This window comes from Pseudoliparis swirei, chromosome 16 (genome assembly GCF_029220125.1).
Source record: "Pseudoliparis swirei isolate HS2019 ecotype Mariana Trench chromosome 16, NWPU_hadal_v1, whole genome shotgun sequence".
Lineage (NCBI taxonomy): Eukaryota > Metazoa > Chordata > Actinopteri > Perciformes > Liparidae > Pseudoliparis > Pseudoliparis swirei.
This window is the reverse complement of record NC_079403.1, coordinates 8,635,150-8,647,257: the sequence shown is the minus strand read 5'-3', so window position 1 is coordinate 8,647,257 and position 12,108 is coordinate 8,635,150. Positions and strand designations below refer to the sequence as shown.

Sequence of the window (12,108 nt, the reverse complement as noted above, 5' to 3'; positions counted from 1 at the left end):
CAAACTCGAGTTCAATGGACCTTTTCTTCTTTTTGTGTGCCTTTTGATAAGTCTGGGTGGGAAAGATGATCACTTTTGTGATATAAATAAATAAAATGGCAAAATATAATAGTTTCAAAGAATATAATCAGTTAAATTGGTTGCGATGCTTCAAACTTAAATCCTTGAAAATCACTTCACACACACTTTTATAGCTCGTGAATAGCAGCCACGGCTCCTTTGTGATTTCACTCAACCTTCCTATAAAAGCCACTTCCAGCTGTGCGCGCGCGCCCCGCTGCAGTACACGTGTGTGGCCGCGTGGTGTCGCACTTGATCAAATTAATAACGCAGTTCGTGGAAGAAACTGATGCTGTCATCAATGTGGGGAAAAGATCATTTTTTAATACCACAGAACACGTCCAGAGGACATGCATAAGGAACTAAAAGCCTCGCTGTGACGCGTTATAAGTCCTTGTGGAAATACTGAAGGATTATGGCGATTTGTTGCGGCTGTTAAATGTTTTATAGTGAGCTGTGATTTCAACAATGGCCGGGTTTCTTCCTCCGGAGCCGACTGTCAGTCACTGATGGAGCAATCTGACCTCAGCCAGCAGACACCGAGCAGCACATTTAGGGCCAACAAACACACTTCTGTTTAATTTGTCTGCAAGTGAGGAGTTATTTGCGAAGGGCTAGCCTCGTTAAATGTGACATGGGCTCTCAACATTTCGCAAGCATGCAAAAGGTACTTCAAAGCGCAATATTTTCTCCATTTTGTAAAAAGCGAGCAAATAGGGAGGGAGAGAGCGGGGGGGGGGTTGTATGTGAGCCCTCCCAGTGAAGCGCATTCAATTACCACGTGAATAATATAATAATTGATAATTATAACCCTGCACATGAATGCACTTTCGTTGTGGAACACAGTTTAGATCGAAGTTAAAATTGCGATGCAATTTGTGTATCGATGAGCAGTTCCCATTCACTCGTTTATTAATGCCTCAGAATGTGGTTAAAATGTTCCTCCTCGTGTTTACTGCGAAGTTCACTCAGACAAAGACATGTAACAACTGCAAGTTTGAAGATTTTCTTTATCTCATTTTGTAATAAACATATAAATAATAAACTCTAGACATTTTTGACGCACCGCCCTGTTATGAAAGTTAACTGGTATGGTCTGGCTATAGAGACTATCCAAACTTTGCATCTGCCGCAGGTCATTTCTATAAAACTATTTCCCTATTACAAAATATGAAAAGAAAAATACATTTTAGTACATTTACAGGAGTTACTTATTAATTTATTTAACGAAACGGTTTCAGTACTACTTTAACTGTTACTGAATTGTCAGAATCTGCATTTAATATTTTTCTCAGAAGAAAACAGAAAAATAGAAACACAACAAAAACGAAAAGCAGAGAATGCAGACATGAGGCAGAATATCTGTCCCTCTCCGACAACTTAAACGAACAGTTTCCAAAATAATAAAATTCTTAATAAACCAAGCAGTACAAGATTTTCCAATACTTTCCCAACTACTGTATTTAAATTAAAATATATTCTCATATCTTACACTATTTCAAATAACGAAATGTGATTCGGTAGCGATCTGTCAAAATCTAATTTACAATTCTGTGTATAAAAATATAATTTATGGAACCCCGCGAAGTTTGTTCTCCCCAAATATAACAGTCAGTTGCACATATATGCACATATGAACATTACAACCTGTCAACGTTAGTTCCTTTCTACATGGTCTTCTTCTTTCTCCTGGTGATATTTTCTCTTTTTCATTTTTTTCTTCATTTTTTCTGTCCTTTTTTTTTTCTTCCATCTTTTTTTTGGGTGCATTTCAGATATACAAAAATAGATTATGCACAATTTGCCGCTCACACTGTTTCAAAATCCACGTGTGTGTGTGTGTGTGTGGGGGGGGGGGGGGCGTGTGTGTGTGTGTGTGTGTGTGTGTGTGTGTGTGTGTGTGGTACGGCAACGAGTTCACATGAGAATAAATTATTCAAAGAGAAACTTTTTTAAGGCTCCATTCATTCTTTGAAAGAGGGGAAAACACATGGAAAAGTCACTGAAATAAATATCCCAACTCCGCTGGGGCCTTTGTCTTGTTTGTTTGTTCGTTCGTTTAATTATTATTATTATTTAATTTGTTTAATCTACTGAATAGTTCGTGTGTCCTACATGTAAGTCTCATTCTGCTCCTCGAGGTTTCAACTTGAGGACACGGACATCCCAAGTGGATGGATCGAGTGGCTGTCCAGGAGCCATGTTCCTAATTGATAAAGGATCTTGGAGTACCAGTGCACCCCGTCGCTCTGCGCGCGGGCACGAGGCTGGGAAGGGAACAGCAACGAGGACACCCAGTGGGCGAGCCTGACGGGTGCCAGGGCCCAGTGCGCCAGGTCGTGGTCTTCAATCACCGCGTAACAGGACGCGAGCACCCGGTCCACCACCACGGTCCCCTGCATGGTTACCGGCGCGAAGGAGCCCTCGTGCTCTTGCGTGTAAATCCGTTTTACGGTCACGGGCTCCAGTCGACTTCGCTCGGACTCGAACACGAACACTTTTTGTCCAGATCGCACTTGGCTGGCGAACACCGCGGACATCTGCTGCGCCCTTTTGGTGGCGTTGTGGCCCACGAAGAGGAGGTGCGCCGCGGTGAGTGTGACCGTGTGGCCCGACTCGGTTTCGATCACGTAGAAGAGCCTCGTGGTCGCGGAGTCTTGGTCAATGAACATGATGAAGTCGGTGTACACGGGGTTCCCCTCGCCGTCTGCTGCCAGGACCCGGTCTCCCGGTTGGAGGAGTCCGACCGGCTTCTCGGTGCCGTCCTGCAGGGTGACGGTGGAAGAGCCCGGGAAGCAGCCGCCGGACTTCGCTGCCACGGAGTTTTCTGTTCAAATAAAAGTGTTTTGTTAAAATACAATATACTTTTAAAAACTTTTTTTTTAAATACACATTTAGAAAATGAAGATTTCCACCATGACAGAAGTATTGTAGATCTACTGCTAATTTATTATGTTATTATTATGTTATAAAGCAAGTTTTTTAAACTTTAAGAATTTTTTTTTTTTTAAATAACAGGTGCCCTGTGGTCATTCAAAAGCCTATTCAGCAACCTTCTTTCCCCCCCTCATATTTGTATTTTCCCTGCCTACACACATGGTGGGCCATATGCATTTTTGCATAATGTTGTCTGTCTGCTCCTCCATGCCAAATGCGTATTGGCTCGGCCCACGTTGTCTGAGACGAGAAAACTGAAAGCCTTGGCTCATCTATTCTTAATTAAAAAACCCAATAAAGAGCAGCCATTGTTATTCTAAATCAGCTTGTGTATCAAGCTACTCTTGGTAAAGAACACTTACGCCTTTCCCAGCTACTCGTCCCCATATTTACTCAGGTGCAGAAACCTCTATGTGACAATTCACACAAATAGGCGACTCACAACTCCTATTTACCCAGTGGAGCCACTTTTCCAAGCCTCTCGAGTTGTAGATTTGAATTTAAATGAGGGCCCGGACTCTTAAATGCTTTCTGTTGTGCCACATCAATGTGCCCTCTTTCTACCACCTCGCGCTGCTTTGTTGTCGGGCTTGATGACAATAATGTTGGCCTTGGTGGAGCTCTTCACATACCGGTCTCTAGGACCACTCTGTCCTGCACACAGCAAAAAGGGGTGATACTCTGAAGTTGGGGTCTTTTAATCTTCTTTTAAGATTCCCGAGCATGAAATAAGGTGACAACTGAAAACCAGATTTAGCCCAACCAATTCCACATTGTTCAGCCAAATCCTTTTGGTAAAGTCGCATGACCCCGAATGACACGTCGGCCCGGCCCATACTGTGATCTCAAAACGTGTGTGTTGAATGATAAGTAAGGGATTTATCAATAAAGTCTGAAAAAAAAAAAAAAAAAAGGTGCCAGTGTTCCTCGGTGTGAGGAAATATAGTTTCTTCGCGCCATAGGTGTCCTTTAGCTCAGTGAAGGCCTGTAAGGACGTCTCATCCCCCCAAAAAGCAACTTAAACGAATAGTGTCTTTAATATAACACCTGGATCTCAAAACTGAGACGAATAAAATCCGAAAAAAATATCTCAAACAAGAAAGGATTTTCCTTTTCTCATCAGCTTGATCGAATTCCAAATTACATCCTAGAAGAAAAAATCCCAACTTCCAGTACTTTATGTTGGCTTCAAGTGATGTGCAAAAAATAAATAGTTGAACAACATGATTTTCTTTTCTATGGTTAGCTTGTGGCCGTGGTTCCCACCAGGAGACGGTGTGGGGCGATGTAAGATCAAGAAATGAGCTGCATGGGAAACGCTCACAACGCCATACATCCATCATTCATAGAAATATGGCTCAGTCCAAATGAATGGCAGCACGCTGCATTCCAATTACCTCATTAGACACAACAATGAGGTAATAATGCGTGCTTGTGACTAATCATTATCTGAATGATGAGTTTTCTTAATAATCGTGATTCAAACGAATCAACACAAACCACGTGGTTCTGCATTTCCGCTCGCGCGCGCTGTTCCTCGCAGCCTGTCCATGTTGCATCTGATTGGTCACTGAAATCAATCATTAAAAAACACCAACGTCGTTTTTGACGCCTTCCTGCACGTCTAATCTCGTTTGCTTCCCCCCTTCGCGAGCAGCTGAAGGAACTCTGATGTCGCAAGGGAAGTTCTCTCAAAGATAAGGCGGGACTGCAGCTCCCCAGAGCTGCACCTGCTCCTGCAGATTACCATCGCACCTGACGGGAAGCGCGCCCCGGTGACACAGCGGGCAGCACAGTGCGCATGACAGGTGGGGGGGGGGGATGCTTACCTGCTTTCACCGAGCAGTGGATGTGGGCTTTGGATTCGTAGTAGACCCAGTCGAACCCGGCCTCCACCGCCAGCCGGGACAGAGTGCCGTACTTGCTCTTGTCTCTGTCCGAGGTGGTGATGTCCACGGCCCGGCCCTCGTAGTGGAGCGACTCCTCGAAGTGGTGTCCGTCTTCGTCCCATCCCTCGGTGACCCGCAGCTTCACCCCGGGCCACTGATTCATCACCGAGATGGCCAGGGAGTTCAACTTGTCTTTACATCTCTGCGGGAGGGAGAAATGGACCCGTTAGTCACCTGCTGAGTCCAAAAAGATGTCCAGAGCGGCACACTGAGGGAAAAAGGCTCATTCTAGAGCTGCATGTCTTGTAATTGGCCCACCGCCGTTTGCCAAGACTTTCGCAGGTGCTCATCATAACTACAATATATCATCTTTTAGAAATGGCGCATCCCAATACATCTCTCTGCTGGCCATGATGATTTTAAAAAAAGTAGGCCACGCCCACACCTGATTCCTCCCGGCTGAGGCGACACTGGGGCTGAACTGCAGTTTTGAGCTTCTACATTGCTCAGTGTGCAGCAGCGTCAGAGGGATAGGAAAGCTGCTGATGAAATATTGATAAGGCACCGATCGCTTCACTGGCCGGTGACACGTGGGTCTTTTGGTCTTGGAAAGGTGCGAGCAGCCTCCCTTTCTTTCCAAAAGTGTTGCATTGAACACAACATGCATATACAGCATCAGAAATTCATGAGTATTTTAGGCTGTGAAATTAGCGACTCTTTTGTTGGTTGCAACATGTCTGTTTTCTTTCAATCAATAATTGATACGCATATGATATGAAGGTGATTTAGGGAGCAGCTGCCATGCCTTAAAATATCTGGAGTTGGTCTTATAAATAAACCCCCATCTCTCCCCCAAACCTCTCTGCGCTCTCAATGAAGATGCTTGGCCTTCTCCAAGACAACTATTCTCGACGCTCAACCAATATGTCAAATAAAACATCACAAAGAGTCTTTTCAGCCCAACCGCGGAGGGAAACTTTCATTATCCCTCTCCTGCAAAGTCTGAGAAACGTGACATGCCTCCTTAAGTCGGGCTGTTTGGGCTGCTGACTGACAGACTTGTGAAATATCCAGGAATGGTTTGGGCGCACGCGGAGAAGTGCGTGTGTGTGCGTGTGTGTGTGCGTGCGTGTGTGTGAGCCACTGTCCTGTCTTCTTTATGGACAGACGGCGTGTCCTATAAAGCAAACATGTTTACACAGAACCCCGAAACTCGTATAACAAAAACAACAACAACAAAAAACAATAAAGGCACCGACAAATATCACTGGATGTTTTATGAGGATATCACACGTGTAGAATGTGATGAATAACACAACAACTTAAAAAACAAACGACCCCCCCTCCCCTCCCAAGAAAAAAACCCTCCCATATTGTGAGTGGGATTGTCGGAGTCAAGAGCCGTAAAGCTGAACCTATTTATTAATTCATTAGGTCGTGTGCCGCAAATCAAGCCAAATTCTGCTCAGCCACCGTGAAGCCCAGCAGGGAGCCCGAGACCCGGCGCTTTGTGCTCGGGCTAAAGTTGTTCAACAGCCTCCCTCTTAATCTTTTCACAAATGATTTGGTTAGAGGAAACACTTCAGCTACCTGTCAGTATAAACAAGCCGCCAGCTCATCTCTTTCCCCAAGACTGCAGAGTCTCAAGCAGTGGAGCTTTACCTCCGCGTGGGAAGTATATTGCCGGTGTGGATGACATGATTTAACCGGGCATATCAAGTGTTTACTTTAATTGCACGGGAGATCCGTATTCTGCTTTACATGCTGTCTCTGATATGATAAAACAAACGAAAGTTCACAGCAAATACATTGAATTAAGGACATCTCCACGAGAGAATGCCCCCTCTTGTTTTTAGGACCAAACTAGTTTACGACTGAACACGAACCTATAATTTGTGGATTACATTGGTGGGAGTCGTGCTCCTTGTGCCCCAGAAATTCGTCTCTAAAAGTCTGTTAAACGCCGCCGTTGGCAACTTTTCGAGGGCTATCTGCTTGTTGAGGCGCTTTAAAAAAAAGTAACTATTATAGTCTTGAGTCAATTGATTGATTGATATTTATTGCACACACCTAGGCAGCCACGGCACGCACGTGCCCAAGTCCACTATATTCATGCGTAAAACTCTGTGCGTAAGAGCCCACGAGGTTCATGCGTAAAGCCGTGGAACAGCGCAAAGACCGTTGGCACAGCGTACATTCCCATGTGATAATGCTTACACCACGAGCAGAGTAGCCTTCAAAACAACTCAGCTCCTCTCCTTTGGATGTATACCATAATTTGATGACCATATGTCATGTACAATAAGAACAATCTCACCTGTTTTAACTTACTTCAGCCTCCAGCTGAGCAAAGGTCATCAGTTCAAACTGCGTTTTAGGGCCCAGTGAGGGGTGCATAAAAAGCCCTTTCATGTACATGTCACACTTAGAGCATGTTGTTGTGTTTTCTGTAAATGCTCGGATGCTGAGTGCAAAGCTGACAACGACCCAGAAGCAACAACTACCTTCTTTCTAATTAATCTATAAAACAGCAGCTCCAAAACGCGTATTTGAGGCCCCTAAATGTCTGCCATATAATCACATCTTATCTGAGGTACTCCCTTCTCGTTATGATTTTAGACAGACCTGTAAACACAGCTGTGTATACAGCAGGTGGGGTGTTTTACTTAGATAAAAGCCTTGCAGATCCATGTTACACAATATTCTCATAAATGAATGAAATAACACTAACATCTAAATCAAATTATCCATCTTCCTCCAGCTTTCTGCGCCATGCCCCTGGAGGATCCGAAGGGGAACCCTGAACCTTCAGTTTGGGCATCACATCCCCGCACGCGCCTGTGATTTCACGGTCTCTCTGCGTGAACCTGTATCACAGAGGAGATGCGTGGAGGGCTGAGAGGACGCCGAGACCGCACGCACAGTGAATATTTCATCTGAGCTCGTGCTCATGCACGGGTTCAGGGACTCCGGCGCGCGCGCCTGCGGCTTCAGCACCACCAGCACCGCCAGCATCACAACCGGCATTGTGTTATTACTTAGCCAATATCACCCTAGCGCTTTTAATAATTCACCAGCATCTGAGTGCTAAAAGTCATGCTGAAGCGACGCGGCATCCTGCAACCAGGAGAAGAATCTCTCCGACGTGTTGTGAGCTTCAACAACTAACCGTCTACATTAGGATGGAGTATACATAAATAGATATGTTTTAAAGAAGATGTCATCATCCAGGCCAGTAAGGCACCATCACCCCCTGCGCGCCTCGCTCCTATATTGACCGAATCCCACCAGGAAGTCCTGACAGTGTTCAGAACACTCTCCAAGACATGCCACTGGTTTCATGCACTGGTGCACATCATGGGAAAGGCTGAATTAAAGCAGCCTGTACTGAGAAAACGTCTGAATGAGCCACGCCATGCCTGAATAAGCTCTGTGCATTCGGGGCTGGAATAAAGAAGATTTTTTTAAAGCGTTGCCTAATTTATAAGCGTAATTAGGCAACGCGTACTGAATGTGCTCCCAACATGCAATCTAACGTGAACGCGCGTCCGCAGCACAACAAACAGAGCCTCACAAAGATACCAATATAGATGTGAGGAGAGGGGCACATTAATATTTCAAAAACACTGTCACAATCATGAAGGCCGAGTGTCCTGACTGTCCGCCTTGCACATCACTTCTCCAGCTGCATTTCTACATTCGCCTCCAGCCTGCAGACTGTGAAGAAGACGAACAACTCCCCGGCTGCTGGTGCATGCAGCGCATCTGCTTTTACAGTGAAGTTAAAAAAGGCTCAGTGTGAAGAGTTCAGCGGCGGGGTAAAGCAGACTTCCCTTAAGGTGCGCAATCAGCCCGACAAGGAGGTTGTGGCAGTGCGCAGTGATGGTGCGTTAGGAGACGGCCGGTAAAGGGGAAGAGGAGGGGGGCGGGGGAGGGGGAGAGGAGGTTCTGTCTCCTTACCTGAGTCATTAGCCGGTCGGCACCGGTGTTCTCCTCGTCCTTGAATATGATGTCTGTGTTATAATTGGGAGTCAGCTCTTTAAATCGCTCGGAGTTTCTCGTGATCTTGCCTTCGTATCTGCCGCTTGCCCCGAGGGTCTTCTCCGCCACGTTGGGGATGAACTGCTTGTACGCAAGAGGTGTCAGCTTCTTCGGGTGTCTTCTCCTGCCGTAGCCCCTGCCCGGTCCGCATCCCATCCCAGAGGCGACCAAGGACAAGCAGACGAGACCCACCAATACGATTCTGGTCCAGAGCAGCATTTTTTTGTGGTCCTTTATAAGATCTCAAACGAGTCGCCGCTGCTATCTCTCTCTCTCCTTCTCCCTCTCCCTCTCTCTACCTCTCCCTCTCTCTACCGTGTGCCTCTCCCGGCTCTCGCAATGCCCTTGTCTCCTCCTCTACTTCGCCTTCGCCCGGTCTCTACTGTGGCAGGTGCGGAAATGAACGCCTCGGACAAACGGTAATAACGGGGCACATCGAAAGGAGGGTTTAAAAAAAAAAAAGTTGTGAAGGAATTAAAAGCCACGGGATCTCGAGTCGAGCTGCAGCCGCTTGTGTGAGGCGACCGCTTTTACTGCTTTGTATTATAGCACCGATCTATTGCAGAGGAGGGATTTGATTGGCTCGCCTAGACAAACCCTCCTGATGTTATCCCACAAAAAAAGATTTCTTCCACCTGAGGGTGAGCCTGTGTTGCGGGGAGGAGGGGCTGTTCCATGGGAAAACATCAATTATAAAGCGTCTTTTTTCAACCTTCCATTTTTTTCTTCTTCCAGATTTCACATGGAAAGGCAGGAGCGACCGAGCCGAAGCGGCGCAGTTCGGGGAAGTGATTTCAGTATTTGTGCGGGGATTGAATTGCGTCTGCGGGATAACTTTACGCGCAGAATGCATTTCCCAGGAGAATAAAACCGCTCTCGGACGCGCACTGCATGCGCGCGCCTGTGGTGCCGGATGATTTAGCTGTGACCTCGTATCCTCCGAATGTACGAACACAGAAACAATGAGGAGTAATGTACTTACTGTACACATCATTTCATTGGTGGAACAGTTTCCCACCACGCACGGACATGGCTCTCGAGACGTTCCGTGCCATGGGTCTTAATCGAAAGACATCTCAGCAAACAACGGAATTGTACATTTGTTTGATTTGGCACTAGCCTACTCAATTATTTAACATTTCACTCAAACTTGAAAACCGACCTGCACTCATGTCTGCGCTGTTCGCGCACAGTGCGCCCCCCCCCCCCTTCCTCCTCCTCCTCCTCCTCGTGCCCGTCAACGCATTTTATTCTTTAAATTATGATTTCATCCGATTTATTTATTTTCTCTCTCTAAACTTATATTCATATATTCACACATCTCTGACTCCTCGCAACATCAGGTATGATGAACGAGGAGCTTTAGAGAAGGTATTCCAGGCCTGTCGAAGGCCATTTCTCCATGGAACCAATCTATTTAGCGCCTATATTGTCCTGCAACGACCACCATGTCGGTTATCTTCCTTCCAAAGTCCACTTCATCAACAGATTAAGCATGGGTACCCACTCCATCTACTCTATCTACTAGCCGTGGCAGACATTTATGTTTGCACCCAACTGTAACTTCCTCTTGACTCCTTTAAAGGAGAAGGGGAGGAGAGGGGGCTTAGTGCACTCATGGTAAGTAACACACAGCACGCCCGTCATTCATTCTCCAGTCCTATTAGATTGGATTTCAATCAACAACCCTCGCAGAGTTGTTTTCACCCCAAAACACACATTATAGTTATATATGATTATAGCCAATTAGGAAATAGTTTAGTGTTGTTGATTAAAAACAGCATGGCACCATCACACTGTACCACGGTATCGCACATTTGAGGCATATCACTTTGGATATCTCAAATGTTTGAGGAAGACGAGTTATGTAACAAACCAACCATGTAGAGTAGTTGCAGGAAGAGAGGCTGTTTTGGGGGCAACTTTAGCTCTCATCACGCTGACAGTGGGACACAGGTGCTGTGAAGTGAAGCCGGACACGCCAGCCTCTGGTGTGGCCCCGGTCTCATTAAACCTCCCTCTGGCTGACCTCCAGTCTGCTGTCCATCAGTCTGTGCCAACTGCGACCGGGGCAGGTGAGCGTGCCGGCCGCTCACTGAGATCACGGACATCAAAATCTTGGCCCAAAAGGTGGCTTTTGCACTTGGCACACTGCCATGTAACCCCCCCCCCCCCCCCCCCACCCGACCCCACCACCACCATCAGTGATGGTTTCCAGTGCACACATTGCTGAATTGACATGTAGATGTCTTTTCTAGACATATTTCTGCAGTTGTTTTTGCAGATACTGTTCAAACACAGAGCTGACAGCATTTGTGGTGCCCTGAGGGACGCCGGGGGCTGTGTTTGGCCCGGGGTCAGAGTCTCGGTTCAGGTGTCACCGCTCTGAGATAAAAACCTGGCATGCCACACAAACGCCTCAAAACCACAGGCGGCCGGAGGAGGGAGGGGGTGGGGGGTGAAGGGTGGGGTGAGGGGGGGGGGGGTCCATAGAGGCCTCAGTCCTGACAAAAAGGATGAGACGATCATAAGTATTGTTATGATTACATCGACTTTAAGGGCTTCTTTGTAATTTGACCCGAGTGACAAAATGTGATGCTAAGTGAAATGCATAATGCAGAGATTGTGATGAATAATGCAGCCTAAAGAGCGAGGTGTGCTGATGTGACTGACTGGATTTGAACTTGAGTTTCTCCCACAGATGAAACCAAGCATCGATCAGCCCGACCTGGGGCAAATAGTATTTGCAAACATTACACTTCATTGTTTGGCTTTGGCCTCCTCCAGTGCAAGATGGGTGGAGTTCGCAACTATTGGCAGTGGAAATCACTGCAAACAGTTTGAGACTATTCATCAAAATATCTTAGGCCAATTTATCATATGACCTTTTGATTGAGAACTTATCATAAAACAGTCTCAAACATCCCAAAACAAACACTAAGCATACTTGTAATACCTGCTTATTCCTGTTCTGGACTGAAACTGGGTCGGTAAACACCTTGGACTATCAAAGGGTTAAACACACAAGCAAGAATAATATATCAACACACATGTGGACTATTTAGAGTTTGCACTTCAACCTCAAAATAGACGTTTGCCAAATAGGGTTTGAAAGGATTTTAAAAGCCCAAGAGCTAAACCACACGGGAGTACATAATCCTGCAAATTAGGGTTAGAACAA

At 46.1% G+C, this 12,108-nt stretch overlaps 1 protein-coding gene across 1 annotated transcript; it reads right to left on the bottom strand.

Annotated features, from left to right (window-relative positions):
• Positions 1-1,050: 1,050 nt before the first annotated feature.
• On the bottom strand, positions 1,051-9,422 carry shha (sonic hedgehog signaling molecule a). The gene is made up of 3 exons (XM_056434628.1): positions 8,847-9,422; positions 4,827-5,088; positions 1,051-2,887 (listed from the first exon to the last, which is right to left on the bottom strand). The coding sequence occupies exons 1-3, from the start codon at positions 9,144-9,146 to the stop codon at positions 2,205-2,207; spliced, it is 1,245 nt and encodes a 414-aa protein (XP_056290603.1). The 5' UTR covers positions 9,147-9,422; the 3' UTR covers positions 1,051-2,204.
• Between the last annotated feature and the right edge of the window lie 2,686 nt (positions 9,423-12,108).

Excerpts from the sequence above, each read along its gene's own strand:
- shha (XM_056434628.1), bottom strand. The coding sequence starts at position 9,146 with ATGCTGCTCTGGACCAGAATCGTATTGGTGGGTCTCGTCTGCTTGTCC. Across the intron at positions 5,089-8,846 it reads CCGACCGGCTAATGACTCAG|AGATGTAAAGACAAGTTGAA; the intron begins GTAAGGAGACAG and ends TCCCTCCCGCAG. Across the intron at positions 2,888-4,826 it reads CCACTGCTCGGTGAAAGCAG|AAAACTCCGTGGCAGCGAAG; the intron begins GTAAGCATCCCC and ends TTATTTGAACAG.